The following is a 23,055-nucleotide window of genomic DNA, read 5'->3' on the forward strand; positions in this document are numbered from 1 at the left end:
GCCTCAAGGCCGGCATGGTGGCGGCGGAAACCGTTGACAAGACATTGTGGGGAGAAGGCGAGGCTGAGGTAGGCTGAAAATGCAGTCTGGCAGGCGCCGCGGTGGGTGAGCCTTGCATTAGGGTCGGCGCCGGCACTGAGGAGAAGCTTGAATATGCCGTCGTTTAGAGCGCGGTAGAATAGATTCTGAGAGAAATCCATGGATTCGGAGAAATCTTCTCGCAGCTCCATGTCCTTGAGAGCCCGTTTTAGGAACTCAACCCACGTGGAATCATCTTCGCAGAGGTTGTCGTCCTGGGTCTGTAGGTCGACAAGATTAGGGTCCACGCCGCTTTCAAGTAGAGTGGCGAGCATATCATAGAACGGACCCCCACGGAGAGGATCGTCGGCCCAACAGCCAGCGCCGTGTCGGTCACGCGCGAGGTCCTCGGGAGGAAACGGGTCGTGAAGAGCTGAAGTCAGAGACGCGTCTATGTCCGTAGTTGGCTTTTGTAACAACTTCGCTGCATATTCTGTCAAGTTGAACTGGAAAACATGGTTCCGGAACAATTGGACAATATCCTGTCCTAGTAAATCCCAACCAGTGGCATGTTCTACAAGCGTCCCTTCAAATTCATCCAGCAGCACGAGAACAGTCTTGCAGTGTTGAGGCTGGACCTGTGACGCGTATTGAAGAACGGCCTTGATGGTATCAACAGGGGACGAGCTGTAGGCACCATCGATAGCCTGACTGTTCAAGGTCCAATGGTATCCGCCCGTCATCTGGACCGAAGCGATAGCTGCTTTGGTGAGAGCGAGGAAGACATCGAACTCGGGCCTAACCTTTCGCGCTAGGTACCGACGGCCCTCGAGCGTGGCGAAAAAGTCCCCGACGGTCCGATGAAGAAAGTCGACGAACTCTCTCCCAAGCTTGCTCTCCTCGACTAGTCCGTCATTGTTTACTGTCATGTAAGTGTGTCCCCCACGAACCTCCAGAAGGCCGCTTGTCAGGGCGTTGATCCGCCGGACTGACCTAGCATTGAATTCGTCCGTGTTCTCGCCCGTGTGGCCACCAGCCATTCGCCGGGCCAACACGTATTCTTCGTCATCATGATCCATTTCATGATAGCCATATATCTGTGGCGAGAGCTTTCCGCGAGCATTGATGGCTACTTCAATAATCTCAGCCGACTTTTGGTGATATACGGGGTCCAGATGATCCAAGATGTGCTGGAAGAGCTTCTCAAGATCAGTAGGTAACGCCTCAATCCGCTTTTGAAGGTCATCGATTTCATCTTCGTTGGTGAATCCTGCCCGCAACGATCCCGTCACCAGGTAAACCCACAGGAACACGCCTTCGGCTCGCTCGCATACTTGTTCAATCAAATAATCCTTCCTGATTTCATCCATAACTGGGTTATTCCACTTGGGGTGTGTCTGAAGTTGACCACGCGCATACGTGGCAATGTCACTCCTGGTGAGCTCATGAACGGAGAGCAGCCTGGTCTGATCTCCGCCAAACGCAGTGTCGAACACGTTCCACGGCCGACTTGACACGCACATCTTGATATTTTGCGACTCGGCAAGCGACTTCAAAATGTTGCAAAGATCAACATGGTCTCCGTTGTATTCGTCCAGCCCATCCACGAAGAGACAGATCTTTGTCCCGAGGCTGGCGTGCTTGGCGATGGCATGCATTGCACTCGATAGCTCAGAGACCGTCCAGGGCCCTGGTGGCTTTGAAGTCGGGTTATCTGCATGGCCTTTCATCATTTTCCATCGCTCCGGGCATATGGAAGGGATGGCGTCGCGAGCAGCAGTCAGAATCTCAAAAAGAAGAGACCGAAGTAAACCCACATACGACTTCTGTAACTGGGAGCCCGAAATCCAGAAATAATGCGCCGCAGTCATCAGGGTCTCGGGGTGAGCCCACTGCGTAAGGTACTCGGACGTAGCAGGGTTGTCGGCGAGGAACTTCATCAGCGTCGACTTTCCGGAGCCGGGCTTTCCTGAGATCCAAAAGATGCCATCGCCCCCCAGAAGCCATCTCTTGAACGGGCCCCACTCACAAGCCCAGTTGAAGGTGTTCTGGTAGGCAATGTGGATTTCCTCGTGCCGAACTGGCCGAGCATCGTAGTGGAGGCTGGCAATGAAGTCTTGTTGCAGTGAGAGGACGCGTTCTGCGGACTGGATTTCCGGGAGCCTGCGGTGGCAGTGGTGTATTTGGCTACAAAGCCCGCCTAACGTGCGTGTATCTGTGATTTCGAGCGAATCAAGACCCCGTGTCAGTTGGTCGATATGCTCATCTGATCCGAGCCTCAGTCTCTCGTTCTGCTCAACAAGACCATTGACTGCCTCTCTTAATGCCAACACTTGCTTGCTAGGAAAGAAGAGTTAGAAACCAATCAGTCGTGATACTAGCGTAAGAATGAGTACCTGACCATGATAGATAAGGTGCACTGTATCGCTTCCCGGGTGTTGTCCAACCTCTCATGAATCGCCTCAAGTTTCGGCTTGTTGGCAATCGACTTAAACGCCATGGCCACACTCTTCCACCGCCTCCTCCCACCCTGCTTGACTTTCAATGTCGCCAACATCTTCAACATCTGCTCACAATCCTTTTTGGAAGAGGCGACCAGGTGGCTAAGATTCTCTGCATCGACATGTGCCTGGTCGTCGCCTTGCACGGCAGTTTTAGGGACAGTCAATGTCGCCAGGGACTCGAGAATGCTTTTCATGCGCCCGTGCACTCGCTCCAGTTCCAGGTTTTCCACCGTCGCTCCGTGGATGTCATCGTGAGCCTCCTTGGCTGTGACAATGAGCTTCCACGCGAAGTCGACGAATGTGATCACCCCGCTTGCAACGCCAAGAGCGGACAGCGGCTCCATGGCGCTGGAATCGATATATCGATTTTTTTGTGCAGATACCAAGGGGAGATCAAACCAAAGAATAGTGACAAGAACGTAGCAACGAGGTCGACTTCTGTGCTTTTGTTCTTAGTTTGAGGTTAGATGTTTAGGTTGGACCTGGTGAGTGCTGTTAGTTGCCTGTTGGTTCCGTAAGTAGCTAAACAGGTTGTGATGGAGCGGGGTAAGTTGTTGCCTAAGGCAAGTGGTCTAAAATTAGATGAGGCTGACTTATTTATAACAGAGCAAGAGGTACGAGGGTATATTGATATATACTCTATAAGCTTAAAGTAAAATAAAGAGTTAACAGTTTACGGGTTAATATTCTCTAAGTTTATATTATCTATTATTTTCTTCTATTAATCTTTTCATTCTAATTTTATTTTCATTTAATATATTCTTTAACTTTTATTTTCTTTATTAATTATAAATATATTGAAATATCCTAGTATATATATACCTAAGAAGAAAATAAAAAGTTTAATAGAAAAACACAAATTACTATAACAGGATTAGCAATACAGACTATACGCCCAGTCTATTCAAAGGTCAACTGTTGACTCAGACAGACTAAGGTTTTTAGTCCAACCGGTTTTCCTTTTGCAATATCTTAATCAGCACCCACCAGTTTATATTATTTTCACAACACTAAAATCTCGTTGCAATAGCCATCATTGACTCCATCGAATAGGTTGAGGAAAAAGGCGACATGCCCGGGGACGAGCTTTTCTCGTATTGCTACAGGGCTAGGCTGAGAATGATACAAAGTTCCTCCAACTAGACTTACGACGACTTGTACGCGGAAATACCCACATATGTCAATCAAAGTAAGCATTCGCCCACCTAAACCGGTGGTTGAACCTGGCAGGTTGAGGACGAAGTTGACATTCTGAAATGGACTGCAATATCGACAGCCCAGTTGAGGTCCTCCCCAACACCATCAATATCAACTACACGCTTCCTGACCGCGGCAAGGCAGAGATGAAGTACACAGTTCAGGACAGGGATACGTGCGGCAGCATCCTAGAGAGCTACTCGGTGTCCAGGGCCACGCTGTGCTACCTCAACCCGGAGCTGGCGAACTGCCAGTTGCCGGCAACGGGCATCGAGCTCTGCCTCCCGGACCAGTGCGAGTGGACATACACAGTACAGCCCAAGGACGACAGCTGCGACGACGCGGCTGTGATCTACGGCACCTCGTGGAAGAACATTGTTGACTGGGACGCGGGCATCGACTCGCGGTGCTGGAATATCTGGAGCACCATCCCGTTCTGGGACCGCGTCCTCTCTGTGAGCAGCCCTGGGGGTGAGTTCGTTCCCCCGCCGTAGTCTAACGATACTACTCCTGGTAATGGCAACGCCGGTGGGCCAGGAGGATCTGGAGATTGTACTCGAACGATGTTGTTCCGCCTCCCGAGGGCCGCACTGTGGCTGAGGGGACTACAGACCGCTGTGGGGAGTATGTCCAAGCCCAGGACGCCAAGGGCTGCAATACCATACTTTCTAGGAGCGCGGTGTCCATGAGCCTCTTTCTTGAGGTCAACCCGTCCCTGGGTACGGTGGCGACCAAGTGTTCCGAGAATATGGTCGTGGGTACCTGGTATTGCCTGCACCCTCATCGTAGGTGGAATGATACTATTGTCGACGAGTAGAGGACCACAGAATACAGGGTTGCGAGGTATAGTTGGGCATTGTTGCGGAAAGCGGCATTGGAATGAAGGAGGTTGGATAGTTGTTAGCTCGTTACTATTGTTTAAAGTGTGCTGGATAGCGTATTACACATCCAATCCAAGGGATAATGTTCAATAGGGCGATTGTCCAAATCTCGGATGCCTCCCCCCCCCCTTTCTCGAGAAGGTTTTTATGCCATCTCACGCCCCCTCTGACCAAGGTCATGATATACATCTATCAGAGGATTGATAAAACATGGTCAATCTAACATGTCGTTATAATCTATCAGCGCATAAAGCGTGGGGCCTTAATTCCGCTCGGAATATGTACCAAGTAGATAGACAGATCATAAATCCGCTTGAGTTTAAATACCGCCACCCCCCGGCTCCCGTGTCTTGCGCCTAACCAGCCAAGAAGCTATACCAATGACGGCGGGGCCGAGGACAGCTCGGGCCGAGGACGAGTCTTCCCCCATTGATCTGATACTAAGGCAAGACCGCTGATAAATGAGAACAGTGTGGCTTGCCAGGTGTTAAAAATTATTTCCACGTCCGAACATAGGATCTCAACAGCCTAATACCCATCAAGCCGTTTCCCGGGTTCCAGCAGAATGCCCTTACGATACGATCCAGAATGGATCGCTTTAGCTGGTCCCAAGCTCGACGCGCAGCGAGAAGTCCTACCAGTGCATGATGTGGCAACAAGAAGAACCAGATTCGAGCAATTATTTGTTGGATCCCGCTATACGGTTCCGGATGACATCGGATTGAAGGTGTACAAAGCGCCAGCATCCGACGGCCACCAAGTTGAAATATATCACCTCTTTAAGAAAGGCGCTCATTCACCTCTTGAGCGCACACCGGCTGTTCTACACATCCACGCAGGAGGGTTTATTTCTGTGCGCGCAAAACACGTCTTGCCATCTCTCGTGCCTTTTGTCTCCCATTCCGGTATACCCATATTCTCAGTCGACTACCGATGGGCGCCCGAACATCCTTTTCCAACGCCTGTGGAGGATTGTTGGACTGGACTTCTTTACCTCCAATCTCACGCAGAAAAACTCGGCATCGACTTGAAACGTATCGCAGTCATGGGCGAAAGTGCAGGAGGAGGCTTAGCAGGATCCCTAGCTATCATGGCAAGAGACCGGAACTTGTCCCCCCCGTTGGCGAAGCAGATCTTGATATATCCTATGCTGGATGATCGAACAGTGACAGACCATTCCGAAGGTTTGGCTGTTTTCAGTATGAACGATGTCGTCACCGGCTGGTCTGCCTACCTCGGCGAGGCCTATGGGACTGATGATGTATCGCCATTTGCGTCGCCGTCTAGAGTAACAGACGTCACAGGTCTGCCACCGTTGTATTTGGACGTGGGACAACTGGATGTATTCCTACACGAGGGCGTTGCTTATGCTAATAAATACCTGGTGGCCGGCATTGACACGGAACTTCATGTCTATCCGGGTGTGATTCATGCGTTTCAGCGGTGGGGTGCTGGCTCAGAAATTGTCAAGCATGCCTGGGCAAATAGGATGAGGGCAATTACCACTCTTTGAAGAGAGTTGAGGCCAGCTAGTATATGACTCTACACACGCGAATGTAAGGAATCCGCTCATATTCGCATGAGGGAAGCAATGCTTGGTCCATCTTCAAACATGAGAACAGTCGGACCGCGACTGCAGTTCTGGATGAACCCGAGTACTCGAGAGGGTTAAAGAGATTATTTAGTCAAAGATACAACGAATCTCAAAGCGTTTCAATTATTTATGAAAGGAAACTGTGAGACCAGGAGGTATCGCGCTTTTTCACGATGTCTGTTGCATCTAGCAGATGGATAGGATCATATGTGTGAGAAGCTCTTGCTATTCTTCCTATCTAATAGAGGTCTGCTAGGTCAGTCTTATAGATGAAGATGACCTCGGATGACCTCGGACGGCCGAGAGGCTCCGGATGGTCCGGAGTCTTTGGCTTCAGCTAGCTATTGATAAAATCAAGGAAAAGCTAGGACTATCATGAGATCGGTGACGAGGCCGATGACGAGGCAGGTGGCGATGGACGCCTATGATGAAGGAAGAAAGCTTCAATAGCATGATACATCCGGAATCCGATATCCCGATATATGTAACAATGTCATCCCGGCCTAATAATCCCCGATTCCATTTTACTCATGGATACGTCATCAACATCTGCTTGTTCACCTACTGTTACCGCCTGACTCACGAGCGTCCGTTAAACTACCTACTCCATTGAACCACTTTATGAACCACGCCTACATAATCAAGATCCCCTGTCGGCACCTCGGGCCAAGGGTCGTCGGGCCAGCGCCACCACTTAGTAAACTCGGGAACTCGCAGCGTACATCGTGGGCCTCGAAACAAACGGGGATGAAATAAATAACCCTTAGACCTGTTTTCCTTACCCGCTGCCAAAATTTCAAATCTTTCTATCCTTGACTACCTCAAAATGTCCTCAACTGAGACCGAAACTGTACAGCTGATCCGCCGATGTTTTGCAGAGGAGGAGGAAAATCCGCCGGTTCCCCAAACGGCGCATGATGTCCCAGTCTCTTACCAAGCAATGACATCGGAATGGCTAACCTTAGTCTTGGGACCATATTCTGGCGGTGCGAGAGTCAAGAGCTTCTCCCTTGGACCAAAAGACAACGGTACATCGAATCGTCGACGAGTATACCTCGAGTGGGAGGGAAATTCGATCAAGACACCCCCGGAGTCGGTATTTTGCAAAGCGGCTCACGCTCTTAACAACAGAATCACCTTGTTCAATGGTGGCACAAAGAGTGAAGTCCAGTTTTACAAGCAAATTCGGCCTCTGCTTGATATTGAAGCGCCATCTGCGTATTTCTCAGCTTACGACCCGAAGTCTTGGGCTTCCATTATCATGCTCCGTGACATGGACCGGCGCACGAAATTCTGCACACATAGAACGATTTTGTCAAAGGAACAGCTACGCCAACAGTTGTTAATTTTGGCGAAGCTTCATGGCAATTTCTACCAATCCACCAAGGACGTCTTTGGCCAGGTGACTACCCTGAAGGAAAGATTCAACAGACTTATTGTCACCGTGGACTTCAAAGGGGCGGCTGAAAACGGATTTGAGGCAGCTAGGAGTGTCATCCCACTCCATGTATTTGCCCGTGAGGACGCGGTCTGGGAACGAACTCTCCAATCGTTGGAACGTTGTGCGTCTCTACCACCGACATTAATTCATGGGGATGTGCATTTAGGTGAGCAGCGCACAATTATTCGGCATGATAATCCGGCTTAATGCGGACTTTAGGAAACTGGTACATGACTCCTGATGGAAATATGGGCCTGACGGACTGGGCAGTTCTCTCGCGTGGACATTGGAGTCGCGACGTTGCCTACGTACTGGCAACAGCCGTTTCACTCGAGAAGCGACGGGAATGGGAGCATGAGATGGTGCAGTTCTACCTCGAGGAGCTTGCCAAGGCTGGTGGTCCATCTGTATCAGCTGCAGAGGCGTGGCTAGAGCTCCGTCGAGCCTCTTTTCTGGCTCTGGCGTACTGGACAGTTACACTGACGCCATCTTCCAGCATGCCCGACATGCAACCCGAAGACACCACCCTGGAGTTTATTCGCCGTATCACAACGTTTATGGGAGATCACCAGGTTTTCGATTCGTTTGCGAACATGTAGATCTGTTGGGCGAGGGTCATTGGGGTTGACAGATTGCTTACGACAACAAACAATCAGTTAGATTCTAAACAAACGAGCTAGCGACCGTGAGAACGTCTGTTATGATAAACTGGCGCATTATAGCAATGCACAAGTCCCTAGGAAAATAGTCAGTCTACGGAGTACGGTGTTGGGTTATTTACTCCGCAGAGGAGCTGTTCGACGATCTTCCTCTATCAAGAGCTAGACGAAACCGGTTAATGTTTGCGCCTTGCGTTTGACCTTGATGCATGTTAGTGTAGATTAACCCCTCCTCGGCACTCAGTTGATTATTTTGTAGTATTTGTGCAGATGATAGCCTCGGCAACTACGGAAGTGGTAAAGATCCACCAAGATTCTGTGATCCGTCACCACTCTAGGAGGATTATTGTTGTGGTATCTATCAGTTTGCGAACAAGCCCCGATGGGAAGGGATGTCTTCTTGGTTGTATCTAATAATCCAATTATCTACCAATGGGAGGGTCTATTCCAATATTTATCAGGGCAATAATTTGCCAGTTATGTCGACGGGGTTGTTGGGAATAATCCGCCCGCCCACAAGTCTGCTTTATTAGTAGCCGAGGTTTCGCTATAACGTCACCTTGAAACCGGAGACGGACAAGCCAACAATCCCGAGCGTGCGACTAGAATTGCAGAAAGACGTCGAATTTGGATATTCTCTTTGTTTGGTGCATTTTATGTCTCTCCACTGCGACATTCCACGATGCCTTCCCCTAGCGACGACGACGACTTCGAGCCCCACCGACCAGCTTCCTCTTCCGCGTCCGGAGCGAACAAGAGAAGAGCAGATGGCTTACAGCCCCAGATAATTGTCAAGAGGCGGGCTTCCCGAGCCTGTCTGATATGTCGTAGGCGAAAGGTCCGCTGCGACGTGACGAGTCGAGGAGCGCCCTGCACAAACTGCCGCCTCGACGATGTTACGTGTCGTCTCATAGACCATAATCGGGGCGCCAGAGCTCGTTTATCAGCCGATGTAAATGAAGGCAGGCAACAAATAATTGTAGTTCCTGCTGTTGGTTCCATTTCTCACACGGTTGAAGGTAAGCTGGTTCCAACTTCTAATTGCAGTGTCCGAGCAATAGAAGCATTCCACAAAATGCAATGCGTCAGAATTAATATTGATTCAAGACACAGAAAACTTACCTACACGAAAGGAAGTCACCAATCCAAGAGACGCCGTAAATTGCGCACAAACCCCTGCACAGGCGCAAGACGGAATCATTTCCCCCAGGAGCTTGATCAACAGTCCAATAGCCACAACCAGGTGTCCTTCTCCCGCGTCGGCCGATTCACAAGGGCAGCCTCTGCCTTCTTATATCCGTTGTTTGCCAGCGCACTTGAAGCCTATAGACTTGGAGTATCTGGCCAAAAAAGGAGCCTTGACCATGCCAGATGACGAGCTTCAACGGGAGCTGTTTCGGAAGTACATCCAGTACGTCCATCCATTCATGCCTGTCCTCGACTTGGCTGCATTTCTATCACCAATTGTCCGACGTGATGGAACTTCACAGATTAGCCTACTCGTTCTTCAGGCCGTCATGTTCACTGGTGTCGCTTTGGTCGACCTTGACTATCTCACCGCAAGGGGGTATTCGAATCGCAGGTCTGCACGGAGAGAATTCTTCGAGAGAGTGCGCTTACTGTACGATCTTGAATGCGAGCCGAATCGAATTTCTCGCCTTCAGGCCCTCTTGCTGATGACATACTGGTATGAGAGGCCAGAGGACGAAAAGGAGACCTGGTATTGGACCGGCATCACGCAGTCCCTAGCAAATGTGATGGGAATGCACCGAAACCCCGACCATATGGACATCAGTCCGGCAATGAAGCGTCTGAGAAAGAGAATCTGGTGGTCATGTTTTGTGCGAGACCGTCTGCTGGCACTTGGAATACGACGGCCAGCCCGCATCCGCTCAGAAGACTTTGACGTTCCAATGCTGACACTGGACGACTGTGAAATGGCGCCGTTTGAAGACGATATCTTGCGGTATTTTGGACCTCTTCCAGTGGCCGACGATGCTGCCATTAAACGAAGCATATCCCTTTGTTTCGTCGAGCTAGCCCAGCTGTGTGTTCACATTGGAGACACCCTGTTCACGCAATACTCGATTCTGGGAAGTTCAACCGGCTGGACGGAAGACACCATCACCATGATGGTGCGACCGAAAAGATCAACGGATCAGATGCAGGACATGGCAAAATGTGACAGCGAGCTCAGCGGCTGGCTTCAAAACCTCAGCCCAGCCTGCCGGTATCAACTAAGCCCGCATCAAGTCGAAGAGCAACAGCATCGACAGCCAGAAAGCAAGAGGATTCTACGATTTCACCAGGCCTTACTTTACATAATTTACCTGGCCACCATGACGATTCTGCACCGGCCGCATGCGCTGCAGGTCAGTTCGAACACCTCGACCGACATCTTGGTCAATTCGCGGCTATCGACTGAAAAGGTCACGGAGGCCGCGGCGGAAATGACAGAAGTTGTCTATAATCTACAACAAGACAACCAGCTGCGCTTCGCCTCTACTTCGGCAGTCCCGGCCCTGCTCTCTGCATCTCTCATTCACCTGGTGGATGCCCGTTCAACTAAAAGAGACGTTCGCAATGTCTCTATAGGGCGATTCTACCAGTGCTGGCAAGCCCTCCAGTACCTCCAGGATATGTACGCCTGTGCCGAGCACGCCGTATGGCTCCTAGAGGCTGTCATTCAGAAGACCAAGGTCCAAATTCCCATGCTGAACCTGGCTCCGTGGCCTACAGGAACTAGACCGCCATTCAAGCCCAAGAGACAGCGTTGCGCTGTGAGGCCGACAATTTCTTCCAGAGAACCACAACCCCTTGAGTCTACGGATCAACGAGTCTCGGTAGCAAACTCAGTTACAACTCCACTGGCCTCTGGAAATGGACAGTTAGATTCTGCCCGCCAGCCCGCTGACGAAAACAATAGCCGGACTGTGAACAGTCCTTGTTTGACCAGTACCCAAGGGCCTTTCCCGGCCACAGAGATGCAAGATTCTATAAACTTCGACCTCTTCAGTGATACATGGCCCGGAGTCAATGTTGAGGACAACCTACTTCAAGCCTTAGTCAACTTCGACATGCCAAACTTGTTTCCCAATATGGGTGTGAGACACAGAGGTGTTACGTCCTCGCCCAGCTCCGGAAACGTCCGTTGGGTTGGAGAGGATCCGGGACATGATGACCACTGGAGATGATGTATTTTAAATGCGTTCTAAATTGTCGGAGAGATACTTCATGCTAGTGGAATATATGGCATTACTAGGTCCCCCTGGTTCAGTTTTCTGGGTCATGATAAATAGTGTTTGAGAAACATCATTGATGCACAGCTTATAAGCACCATGTTGGAAGATGGTCCTGCATTACGAAATCTCTGATAGATTGATATCATGGCCTTAGTCAGAGAGCGCGTCAGAAAACCCCTCTCTGACCGGCCGGTCTATCCGGGCCCAATCAATCATCAACGCCATCGTCACTGCTTTGAGCACTATTGCCCTGACAAAATTGACCGTAACGAATCCATTACCCCATTTATTGTGTTTAATTTTGATTGCTCCGTGGCTCACCCTTCTGATCAATAGGCCTTTCATTTCAATATCTGATGCGTTTATTCATGGAAAGTGAATCCATCGGAGGCATGTGATGTCTCCTCCATTCGTCCCGGTTAATCAAGTTTAACCTCATAGCCACTAGACAGCACCCCGCATTTGCAGGAATTGCCAGTTGCCGATGCCTCGATGCCTCGGCAAGACTAAGCGTAGCTTCTTAGCCTCTTGGGTTGCCATAGCCGACCTTCCGAACCCGTTAAAGGATGTACATAAGACTAGCAAACATCACGAGGGGGTGTTCAAACCATCGTCTCATCCATCAATAAGCCAAATGTCTGCCCAATTCGACCCCGACTATTTCGCAGTCCTTGAACCGCTATTGCCGGTCCTAGCGAAGCGGTCCACACTTTCTATCGAGGATATTCAAACTACTCGAGATGACAGAGAGACAGGTATGGCCGCGTTTCTAGCGCGTCTACCGGAGTGTCCCGACGTGGAAGAGACGGTCCATCATGCCGAAGCTTCCGACGGCTACCAAATCTCGGTTCGCAGCTTCACAAAGAAAGGTGCTCGCTCAGTGCCAGGACCGGTCTTGCTACATTTTCATGGTGGAGGTATGGTACTGGGATCAGCCGAACTCTTTGCCAAACCTCTGTCGGGTCTCGTGAGCCGGACGTCGGTCCCCATCTTCAGCGTCAACTATCGTCTGGCTCCCGAGTTTCAAGGCACAACTCCGGTTGAGGACTGTTATGCCGCTTTAGTCTGGTTACACAAAAATGCGCAGATATTGAACATTGACCCAGCGAGGATTGGGGTCTTCGGAGAAAGTGCAGGTGGTGGACTGGCTGTTGGCGTGGCATTGATGGCGCGGGATAGACACCTCCAGCCTCCTCTTGCCAAGCAGATCCTCATTTACCCTATGCTTGATGACCAAAATATGACGGCCAATGAGGTTATTGAGCCCTTAGCATTCTGGAAAACAGCAGACAATATCGCAGCCTGGACAGCTCTTCTCGGTGACAAAGCTGGCCAGCCCAATGCGGATGTCTCTCCTTACGCAGCCCCTGCGCGAGCCAAGAGCGTAGCAGGCTTGCCACCGGCTTATATTGACGTCGGGGAGTTTGATATTTTCCGCGATGAGAACATGGTCTACGTCAGCAGGCTGTTGAAGGAAAATATCAAGACAGAACTGCATCTATATCCTGGGTTGCCGCATGCATTTGAGCTGGTGGCGCCGGATATCGCACCGACCCAGAGGGCGGTCGAGAATAGAGTCAATGCCATGCTCAGCTTTTAGCCTTCTTACTCATGTTTTTTGGAGAAAGCGGTGATTGTATCGTGCGGCACAGTTGACTTCAGATAAATTAGTGGGATTTCATCATTATCTGCAATAGCTGTACAATTTCACTGTTTGAGATAGTTTGCATGCCAACCTCCCATCCTGGGTTATCTAAGGGATCAAACTTGTAGGCAAATTCATTTAAATACTCAAATTTGAATGCGTAACTAAATACCTGCAGAAGACCGTCCATTATGAAAAGCGCCATCTGTCATATCTAATAATGGTAATGAGAATTGGAATAATGAAAAAGGCATATTTCCTTCCGTATAATGATAGTCTAAGGGTCAGTCTTATGTTGATAAATACAGTCATGAACGAAAGCTGAGCCAGTTCAAGGCGAATTTGCAGCTCTAGCTCGCTATAGGCGGAGGGACATCAACACAAATCTAAATCTGATCCTCTGCCATACACACGACCAACTTAACTCTCGAGATGCGTTTGAAGTCCTTCAGATAAGATCAGCATGTAGCTCAGTACACCCTCGCCATCAGCGCACGCTGAGTCAATAGAGTCCTATCACTCCAAGACGGTGCCTCTCAAGAACGTGAACACTTTTGAGGCAAGACAGCTTGACTACCTGACTTCAAAGTCGTCAAAATTAGGCTTTGTCACCATGTCATGGTAGTCAGCTGTATGCCAGGGCACATTGACGCTCTGGCGGCCATGCTCGTTGACGTAGTAGCCGTAGCCCTCTTGTTCCCAGACGAGAGTCTTAGCCTCCTCGTCCAACTTGACGTTGTACTGGTCAAAGACGTCCCTGCGACACTCGATGGAAGTTTTGCCGTTCTCTATCAAATGTATGAGGCATGTGGCCGTATATCGCGACCATATCTCAGCCCAGGAATAGAATCCTCCTGAGCGCGGCTGGTGATTTGGCCCATAGAAGGCAAACAGATTTGGGAATCCTGGCATCACGAGCCCGAGATACGACCGCGGGCCGTCCTTCTTCCACAGCTCGTCCAAGGTTGCTCCGTCTCGGCCGACGTATTTACACGGCCAGAAATACTGCGATACCTTGAAACCAGTGCCAAGGACGACCATATCGAATTCTCGTTCTACGCCGTCGGCCGTCTTGATGCCTCTTTCAGTGAATGTGTCGATCTCGTCCGCCACCAAGTCGACGTTGTCGCGTCGCAGCGCATCGTAGAAGCCGTTGTCCACAACCAGTCGGCGAACCAGCGGCGCATGCTTGGGCAGGATCTTTTCGAGCAGCCCGGGAATGCCTTCAGCCTTGGACTGGATGTAATCGGTAAGATTCCTGCGCACCAGGTCGTTGCGCTCGTTAATCAGGCCGCCCTTGGCCTGCCACTCCAAATCGTTCGTCTGCATGTACTGCAGCTGTTGCGACGTGACATGGGCCGAGTAGCAGTGCCAGTTCCAGTAGTATGGCATGCGGTCGAATAAGAAGCGTACGTGGTCATCGATGCGGTCTTTGTAGCCGTCCATGTTCATGATCCAGTTTGGCGTGCGCTGGAAGATGGTTAGCGTCTTGGCTTCGGATGCCACCGCTGGCGTCAACTGCGTGCCCGTAGATCCTGTGCCGAGCAAGGCGACACGTTTATCTTTATAATCAACTGTATGATCCCATTTAGCTGTGTGGAAAATGGGACCCTTGAAGTCCTTGATGCCCTTGATGTCTGGCTCGTTGGGCGTGGCAAACAGGCCGCTTCCGCTAACGACGGCGTTGCATCTCAGCGTTTCCGTGTTGCCATCGGCGTGATTCTTTACTGTGAGCTCCCACTCACTCTCATCCTCGTGCCAGACAGCGCCCACAACCTCGCGGTGGAAGCAAAAGTGATCTTTAACGTCATATCGTTCAGCCACATCCTCGAGGTACTTTAGTGTCTCGCCTGCCGAGGCAAAGTACTCTGACCAAGGGTAGTTTTTGACGAACTTGAACTGGAAGAGATAGCTGGACGTGTCTACACGAGCACTTGGGTACGAGTTGAGAAGCCAAGTTCCGCCGACGCCTCCCTGTCGCTCGAGGACCTGGAAATTGAGCCCCAGTCGCTTGAACTGCACCGCAGCCGCGAGGCCACTAATGCCACCGCCAATAACGATAATCTTGAAAGCGTTAATCTTGTCGGTAGACGGCTTATTTTCTGTCCATTTTGCTGGACGAGGAAACTCTTCGTATGCCAACTCCTCGTAGTTGTAATTGAACTCGCGCTCGCTAATGGGTTCGTCGCCAAAGACATCCATCAGCTTTCTGGCCTCGGCTTTGGACGGCGGCAGAGGCAAAACATCGTCGGCCTTCCGCTTCGAGAGATAAGCCACAGCCTTTTCCTTGAGTGCTGGAACGTCTTCAGGGTCCATGACATGCGCAAACATGGCGCCGCCTCGGATGGCATGTCGCTTCGTGCGCATCTTGGCCAGGTCAGGATCGCCCGTAACTTGGAGCAACGCGAGGCGCAGAGCGTTGAGGTTGGACTTGTCTATGGCCGCGCGGATAAAGGCCTCGTCAACTAGCTTGACGCCATTTACTGACGATGCAGGCGCACCTAAAGCCATTTTCGACGATTCGCGAATACAGATGTAAGACAGTGGAGAAGACTCTCAGAACAGACTCTTAGAATAGAGCAGTGACAGTTTGCTGATACATAGAAATTCCCAGTATAGGAGCCAGTACTCGAGAACTTGGATTGAGTTAGGATTTCTTTCTTCTTGGATAAAGTCTTATTATATGACTACGAATACTTTAAACTCCCATGCACAGCAAGCTCGACAGCACATGGCATGAATACCCAGTTGCGATCCGAGGGCCGAGGCACGCTTTGGAAATATGCAGAAAATGAAATAAAATTACAAGGGAAACAACATGAATCTGAAATGTTCATCATGTTAGAGATGTGAGGGCAAGTAATTGCGCAGCGTAGAGGCATCCGGGCCGAGGCCGATTGCCTCGGATACTACACAGCAACTTGGAGTCGCCAAAGCGCCCCATCTCCAGGCCCCCACGCAGCCTCCATTGGGATGAGACATTCCTGGAACCAACACACTTAAGGAAAATCACAAGTGCGGGGGTCTCCTGGGATCTTTCTTGCCACAAGCTACTACGCTGCAATTTGATGCCATCCAATATGCTATTTCGATCCAGGTATCCAGCCATTGAATGCAAGTCTATGCTGTTGTTCCACGCGCTGCATTTGCTAATCACTGTTTACAGATCCAACCAACTTGACGGTATGGGAGTGGGCTTTTGAAGATGACAAGTACTCGCCGTTATACAACTACCCGCCCGGGGAGATAGCTGGCTTTACCAACGCCGTCACTCAGGAGCGGCTGGACTTTTTCCAAGTCAAGGAGTATTCGACTCACCTATGCACTGCCTTGGTCAAGGTATATGGCTTGCAAGAGACGGACACTGTGTCTTTGTTTAGCCAGAATACCATATGGTACCCAGTAGCAATGTTCGCCGTCCTCAGAGCAGGTATGTTCACACAAGTTGGTCCCTCCAATTATCCTCATAGTTGGGTCTTCAGGTCACCCAGGGTTTATCAAGCACATGCCAGAAAGCACGCTGATTGTGCCTCATAGGCGGAAGAGTCAATGGTGCATCTCCTGCGTACAATGTCAACGAGATGGCAAGTGCTCTCAAGACAGCGCAATCCAAATACATCATGACAGTACCCAGTTCTATCGAGGTTGCCTGTGACGCTGCCAATGAAGCCGGAATACCCCAGGAGCATATCTTCTTGTTAGAAGGAGAGCTTGAGGGGTATACGACCATGAAACAGCTGTTAGAGATCGGCAAGAGCTATGGCAAAGACGGACAAAATCCCGCCTATCGCATCCCAAATGGATCAACGAATAATGTTTGTGGTTTTCTGAATTTTAGCAGCGGAACCACTGGTCTACCGAAAGCTGTAAGTATTTGCAAGTTTATTTGTCAGATCAGATGAGTTGCCTGCTAATATCAACGGCAGGTGATGCTATCTCACAAGAATGTCATCGCCCAGTGTCATCAGTTGAAGGGTGTATCAGGACCTGGCAAGAAGAGGTACTTGGCCAGCCTGCCTTTGTTTCACAGTAAGAGACATATCCACGCCACCAAGCTATTTCATCTTTTGATGCTAACCACGAACGATCGCAGTCAGCGGACTAGTCCGATTTCTCAACTGGCCCTTAGCTAGCAACAGCGAATGCATCATGCTTCCACAATTCACCATCAAAACTTTCCTCGATGCCATCGTCAAGTACCAGATTACGGACCTCACACTTGTGCCAACAATTGTAATACGACTTGTACGCGACCCTATCGTTGAGAAGTACGATCTGTCCTGCGTACAGCTCATTGCGTGTGGTGCAGCTCCCCTGGCATCAGAAGTCACCAAGTTGCTTGAGAAGATGCTCCCCAAAGTAGGATTTAGACAGAGCTACGGTATGACGGAGTCATGTTGTTGTCTCACAACTCACCCGCCCGAGTTCTACAGCTACAAATATGCCAATAGTGGGGGGATGCTTCTGGGCTCGACGGTGGTAAAGATCATTGATGTCGATACTGGTAAGGAGCTAGGGCCGGGTGGAACAGGAGAGATCCTAGCCAAGGGCCCCCAGATTGCCATGGGATATCTCGCGAACCCAAAAGAAACAACCGAGGCATTTGGCACGGACGGATTTCTGCGCACCGGGGATGTTGGCATGATCGACGACCAGGGCTTCATCCACATCGTGGATCGAATCAAGGAGATGATCAAGGTCAAAGGGCAGCAGGTAGCCCCGGCTGATCTGGAAAATCTTCTACTGGGTCATCCTCTTGTGAACGATTGCGCGGTGCTGGGCATACCCGACGATTACAGTGCCGAGCGGCCCAAAGCATATGTCGTGCTGAGGCCCAAGGCGGGCAAACCCAGTGACGTCCTTGGGAGGGAATTGATGCAATACGTGAAGGAAAACCGAGTGCGGTATAAATGGATCAAGGAGATTGAGTTTGTCACCGAGATCCCCAAGAATCCAAGTGGCAAAATCCTCAGACGAGTGTTGCGCGATGGAGGGAAGGCGAGGAAGGGAGGGCTTGTTGTCAAGGATGTTACAGAGCGGACGAAGTTGTAAATATTGAGATTATATGTCCACATAGCAATGCAAAACCGGCCCATGTGTTGTTGAGAAGCATGCTCGACTACAGATACAAGGGAATTGGTTGGAATAATCCACGCTTTGTGGTACGGCGAGTGCAGCTTGCCAATGGGCCTCCAGCGCGCCAGATTCAATTTCGTGTATCATCTCTACAAACTTTGACTCTCCTGCTCATCACATACACTTTTCAAGTGTATTGAGAGATCTATTGGCTTTGTTAAGTACGTATGCCTGTCTTTGAAATGGAGTCACGGTTCTAGGTTGACAAGACCTTTCACGCGGCGCAGTGACATGCGGGAATATTCATCGACTCGGTAACAGGCCGGGTGGTATTCTGCTGTCTAAACTTCTACAGCCACTCGTCATCATTCAGCGTTTTCGTATTCGGCCGGCGTAGAGAGTCGGGGCGAGGTGATGCAAGTCTCCACTCCCGAGGTCCTCCCTTGGTATGCGTACTCCACGGTCGGCTTTCAACCCTCGGCAATGTCCAACTCGTGCGTGTTATCCAGGATGTCCCGGGCTATTTTATATACATGTATTCTAGGCACTGCAGTCCATGGCATCACGAACTTGACCCCGTTTACAATATTGTGTCAAATTCTTTTCTCTGTTAACATAACTACACCATGTCATACACCGGAGAAACCGCCTATATCACAGGTACGACACCCTCCAAGCTCATCAAAAATCGGTGCATCATATTGACGGTACTATAGGAGGAGCCAGTGGCATCGGCCGATCCTTGGCTGCCAGGCTCGTTAGCAAGGGGCAAGTCCCCCCAGCCGTGAGCGCGGGGAATGCTACTAATTATCCACTATTCACAGGATGAAAGTCTTCATTGCAGATCGCAATATCCAAGGCGCTCAAGAAGTTGCCAAACAGCTAAATAAAAACGGCCAAGTCGCCTGGGCAGTCCAGGTTGATGTAGCGGACTGGGAGTCCCAGAAGAAAGGGTTTGAAGCTGCCGTCAAGGAATTTAGCCGCATAGATTACGTCTTCCCCGTCGCTGGAATTCCAGAGTCATCCTGGCTTCCCAATCGACCAAATGCAACTACTTTTGAGAAGCCCAACCTCGCTGTTTTTGACGTCAACGGGACGGGAGCTCTCTACTCCTGCGCATTGGCGATCCAGCAATTTCGCCGCCAGACGCCAAACAAGTATGGTTATCGTGGAAAGGGTAATATTCATGTTTAACTGAACTCAATTTTCGGTGTTCCTCCAAACTAACACGGGGATCTACAGTCGTGCCAGTTGCCTCTGGGTGCGGCTTCTACTATATTACAACCCTCCCGATTTACACCGCCTCGAAGCAGTAAGTTGTTCAATTTCCCTGGGAAAACGTTTCCATTCTAATGGAATTCAGTGCCATCGTCGGTTTCGTTCGTTCCTTCGGCAAGCACTTGCCGGAGGAGAAGATTACGCTGAATGCCATCTGCCCCAATATCGTCAAGACCAGCATCTCGACAGGGGATTTCTATGATCGAGCCGGCGAAAAAGGCCTTCTCATTACTGAGGACTCTCTATTAGCGGCCTTTGAGTCTCTATTGGGTGCAAGCGATATCTCTGGTGAAGCCATCGAGGTTCTCCCAGGCGATGGCGGGTGGAGGATTAAGGAGATTCCCGAGTACACCAACGAAAAGTGCAGGATGAGTGTTGAAATGACGCGGGACCGGTCGCACAGATCGCATAAATTCCACGAGCCTGTCGCGGAGTGAATTCGTCAACGACTCAATTTTAAATGAATTTGTCTTTGCTAGAATCCTTCCCCCGCATCACTAAAATGTCACTCCGTGGGACTATTGAACTTGTTTGCTCATCAGCATTTTAAATGTTGTCATACTCAACTTGTATCGCCTGGTGTTTGTAAAAGTCCAGTTTTCCCTATTGTCGTACGTCCAGCCTTTTAGATCGGAGGAGTCGGATCTAGTAGCCCTTTCTCGTCTGCCGTCGCTTCAGCCGCAACATCCCTAGGCATTGAATCTTTCTTAGAGGACTTTGAAGAATCCGGGTGTGGCGACATGCGGCCCCGTGAACAGATGGATGGTGGGGTGGAAGTCTAGGGTAGGTCTCTTTTAAGAAGGACCCACAATTTGGCCTATACTGACTGTCTCGCCGGACAATTTCCTCCTGTTACGGTTGACGAATCTGTCATAAGAGTGATATCACAACATTGTTATAGCCACTCCGTTTTTTCTTTAGATCTTTCAGAAGGGGCAGTTTTATATAGATCTCGGACTACCGGCAGTATACATAGCTTGGCCACCTGCATGCATAAGGACATTCAAAACGTGAAACCTAAGATAACAAAATCCACCACTAGCCCGATGCCAAATAAATCATCACACCGTCCCGTTTGGTTGAGGCTGACGCCCAGCCGCTGTGCTCGGAGGCCCAAGAGGTTTGCTTCCATACGGAGTCACGTCAATCCCCAGCTCCTCGGCCTTGATGCGAAGAGCAAGGCGGGCTGACTGGAACCGCGTGAATGAGAACTGATGGAACATGGAATACAAACCTTTCTGAGGGAGCGGACAGTAGTTGATGATGGATTCGCCCTCAGGCCCGAGGAAGAAGGCGTTTCCCTTCTCCCATCGCTCATGGCATTTCTTGGCCATCTCATCGCCCATAAGAGCCTGGATGGCACCCTTGGAGTTCATGTAGCCTGTTGCAAAGATGACCACATCGGCTTCTTGGCTTGTGCTGTCTTTGTAAACAACACCATCCTTGGTGAACCGGTCAATCTCTGAGTGCACCAGACGAACTGTTTTGTCTGCAATCAGTTGACAACAACCAGTGTCCCAATAAAACCCTCCCTGGTCGAATAGGAACATGGAATACGCGCCACCGCCGTGATATCCATCATGGAGACGATACCCGACCTTCTTTAGAGACTCGAGTAGATCGCGATCCAGTTCTCGAGCCTTGGTTTGTCCACGAGGCAATAGCTCGTACTCAACCGGGAATGGATGTCGCAGAAAGTTCGTCTGGTCCAAGAGTTCTACGGGCAAGCCGCCCCTTCGATTCGTGAGCTCACGGCTTCGGAAGAAGTGTCGGACGCTCTTCTCCACGGACATGACGTGCGTTGCGCTTCGCTGGATCATGGTCACTTCGCAGCCCTTCTCGCTCAGCTCGTACGAAATGTCGTGTGCAGAGGTTGCGGCGCCTACGACGATGCATTTCTTGCCTTTCCAGTCTGGTCCTGTGCGATGACGTGAAGAATGGACAACGAGACCGCCGTTCTTCTCGAACTCAGCCATGCCTGGAACCTTGGGAATGCTCGGTAAGGTTCCAGATATGCCTGTGGCAATCATCAAATGACGAGGGTGAAGCACACGTTTCGTGCCATCTTCCCGTGTAACAGAGACAGTCCACCTTCCCTGCTCCTCGTCATAAACGGCGTTTCTACCATCGATCTCAGATTTGGTCCAGATATTCAGGTCCATGATGTCGGCATAGCTCTGTAGGAATCTTGCCAGCTGGGGCGCAGGCATAAAGACAGGAAACCAGTGCGGAAAAGGAAGGCAGGGCAGATGGTTGGTAAAGGTCGGGCCATGGAGAGACAGAGTGGCATAGCGACTTGCCCAGCTGTATCCGGCGCGATCCTCCTTTTCGATGATGAGATGTGGAATGCCGAGAACCTTGCATCGCGCAGCCATGGCCAGCCCGGTGTGTCCAGCTCCAACTATGACGACTGTGGGATCGAATCCTTCGTTGCCTTGAAGCTCATCCTGTCTGATTTCCTCATAGGCGCGACCTTGGCCCAGAGGATCGTGGACCTTGGCATGTTGGTAGCGCATCTTATCGCCACTCTCAGCGTCCCAGCCTTGAACTGTTTCCAAGGCAGTGCCGATGGTGTATATCTTCCAAGAATCGACGTCTGCCAGCTCAGCAGCTGAGCCCGTCTTGGCCATGAACGGGCTAAGGCGCATAACCCCGACCCCAGTGCCATGTAAAAAGTCGAACTCTAGGTGGATAATTATGAAGGAGAGATCGTCGCCCAGAGTCTCCAAGGACGGAGGAATCTGGTCATTGAGTTTGATGTTCTTGATTTCAGTCTTCGGGAGTCGCACTTTGAGCATGGGCCGAATGAGATCGTGTCCGTGGAGGGACCGAATGTCCCATGTTAACAACTCGACATCCTTCCAGTATCCGTCTCTGTAGATAAAGTCGACGATGGCGTCCACATCCTGCGATTCAATGACTTTTGCAAAGGAATTTACAAAAGACTCTGCAATCGCGGCGACATTCACAGAGGCATAGTCTGGAGTGAAGCCAAGTCGGCTATTTGTTGGAAGCGTGGCCCGTTTGATATGACCATAGTAACCCAGAGTCTGGGATAAGGGCACCCCAGCCCAGCCAACGGTGGAATTGGCATTGGGTGGGCGAATTGCATCGTCGGTCCAGCCTTGAATGGTCTCTTGAGTCATGGTTAATCAGATTGCAATAAAACAACTATAACTAACAAGCACAAAAATGAACTGGTTCTCATGAAATTTTATTCCCAAGACCAATAATATCATAGTTTGTCAAATGGGTCAAGGGAAGTCCAAAAGCGTGGTAATTCGATTTGCTTGCCTCGGGCCGAGTTCCGACTGCGAGTTGAGAGATGCTCATCAAGATATCCAAGGCTCCCTCGGCCCCTCGCCACCACCTGACTGGGAGATGTGAGAATATGGCTTAACGGAAAATCACGGGCAGCTGGTTTGCTGTCGGAAAAACCACACGACCTCGGGAAGCGGCCCTCTTAGATCCTTGGCCATTAGAGTCTGGCTTTACATCTGCAACTCTTCATCGGGGACCA

General features: G+C 50.4%; 9 protein-coding genes across 9 annotated transcripts; 6 read left to right on the forward strand and 3 right to left on the reverse strand.

The window, feature by feature from the left end:
• Positions 1–812: 812 nt before the first annotated feature.
• Positions 813–2,033, reverse strand: BGZ61DRAFT_561878 (uncharacterized protein; the record flags this gene model as incomplete). The annotated part of the gene is made up of 2 exons (XM_046255828.1): positions 813–896; positions 942–2,033. Coding segments are annotated over 2 exons (1,176 nt in total), but the record flags the coding sequence as incomplete, so codon positions are not given.
• A 1,745-nt stretch (positions 2,034–3,778) lies between these two features.
• Positions 3,779–4,213, forward strand: BGZ61DRAFT_538975 (uncharacterized protein; the record flags this gene model as incomplete). The annotated part of the gene is made up of 1 exon (XM_046254716.1): positions 3,779–4,213. One exon carries the CDS (start codon positions 3,779–3,781, stop codon positions 4,211–4,213), a length of 435 nt encoding a protein of 144 aa, XP_046097163.1.
• Positions 4,214–5,165: 952 nt separating this feature from the next.
• Positions 5,166–6,113, forward strand: BGZ61DRAFT_367330 (Alpha/Beta hydrolase protein; the record flags this gene model as incomplete). Its single annotated transcript, XM_046241776.1, has 1 exon — positions 5,166–6,113. The coding sequence occupies one exon, from the start codon at positions 5,166–5,168 to the stop codon at positions 6,111–6,113; it is 948 nt and encodes a 315-aa protein (XP_046097164.1).
• Positions 6,114–7,020: 907 nt separating this feature from the next.
• Positions 7,021–8,234, forward strand: BGZ61DRAFT_499035 (kinase-like domain-containing protein; the record flags this gene model as incomplete). The annotated part of the gene is made up of 3 exons (XM_046251353.1): positions 7,021–7,359; positions 7,438–7,801; positions 7,855–8,234. 3 exons carry the CDS (start codon positions 7,021–7,023, stop codon positions 8,232–8,234), a joined length of 1,083 nt encoding a protein of 360 aa, XP_046097165.1.
• A 742-nt stretch (positions 8,235–8,976) lies between these two features.
• BGZ61DRAFT_499049 (fungal-specific transcription factor domain-containing protein) lies at positions 8,977–11,969 on the forward strand (the record flags this gene model as incomplete). The annotated part of the gene is made up of 4 exons (XM_046251355.1): positions 8,977–9,132; positions 9,479–11,181; positions 11,236–11,382; positions 11,927–11,969. The coding sequence occupies 4 exons, from the start codon at positions 8,977–8,979 to the stop codon at positions 11,967–11,969; spliced, it is 2,049 nt and encodes a 682-aa protein (XP_046097166.1).
• A 201-nt stretch (positions 11,970–12,170) lies between these two features.
• BGZ61DRAFT_366982 (Alpha/Beta hydrolase protein) lies at positions 12,171–13,136 on the forward strand (the record flags this gene model as incomplete). Its single annotated transcript, XM_046241734.1, has 1 exon — positions 12,171–13,136. One exon carries the CDS (start codon positions 12,171–12,173, stop codon positions 13,134–13,136), a length of 966 nt encoding a protein of 321 aa, XP_046097167.1.
• Positions 13,137–13,754: 618 nt separating this feature from the next.
• BGZ61DRAFT_538980 (uncharacterized protein) lies at positions 13,755–15,692 on the reverse strand (the record flags this gene model as incomplete). The annotated part of the gene is made up of 1 exon (XM_046254717.1): positions 13,755–15,692. One exon carries the CDS (start codon positions 15,690–15,692, stop codon positions 13,755–13,757), a length of 1,938 nt encoding a protein of 645 aa, XP_046097168.1.
• A 657-nt stretch (positions 15,693–16,349) lies between these two features.
• Positions 16,350–19,972, forward strand: BGZ61DRAFT_367010 (uncharacterized protein; the record flags this gene model as incomplete). Its single annotated transcript, XM_046241739.1, has 8 exons — positions 16,350–16,611; positions 16,719–17,047; positions 17,108–17,210; positions 17,275–18,160; positions 18,767–18,849; positions 19,090–19,434; positions 19,500–19,569; positions 19,621–19,972. Coding segments are annotated over 8 exons (2,430 nt in total), but the record flags the coding sequence as incomplete, so codon positions are not given.
• Positions 19,973–20,596: 624 nt separating this feature from the next.
• On the reverse strand, positions 20,597–22,681 carry BGZ61DRAFT_367151 (uncharacterized protein; the record flags this gene model as incomplete). The annotated part of the gene is made up of 1 exon (XM_046241752.1): positions 20,597–22,681. The coding sequence occupies one exon, from the start codon at positions 22,679–22,681 to the stop codon at positions 20,597–20,599; it is 2,085 nt and encodes a 694-aa protein (XP_046097170.1).
• Positions 22,682–23,055: the final 374 nt, after the last annotated feature.

The sequence above is a fragment of the Ilyonectria robusta genome (genome assembly GCF_021365365.1).
Source record: "Ilyonectria robusta strain PMI_751 chromosome Unknown BGZ61scaffold_31, whole genome shotgun sequence".
In the NCBI taxonomy this organism is placed as follows: domain Eukaryota; kingdom Fungi; phylum Ascomycota; class Sordariomycetes; order Hypocreales; family Nectriaceae; genus Ilyonectria; species Ilyonectria robusta.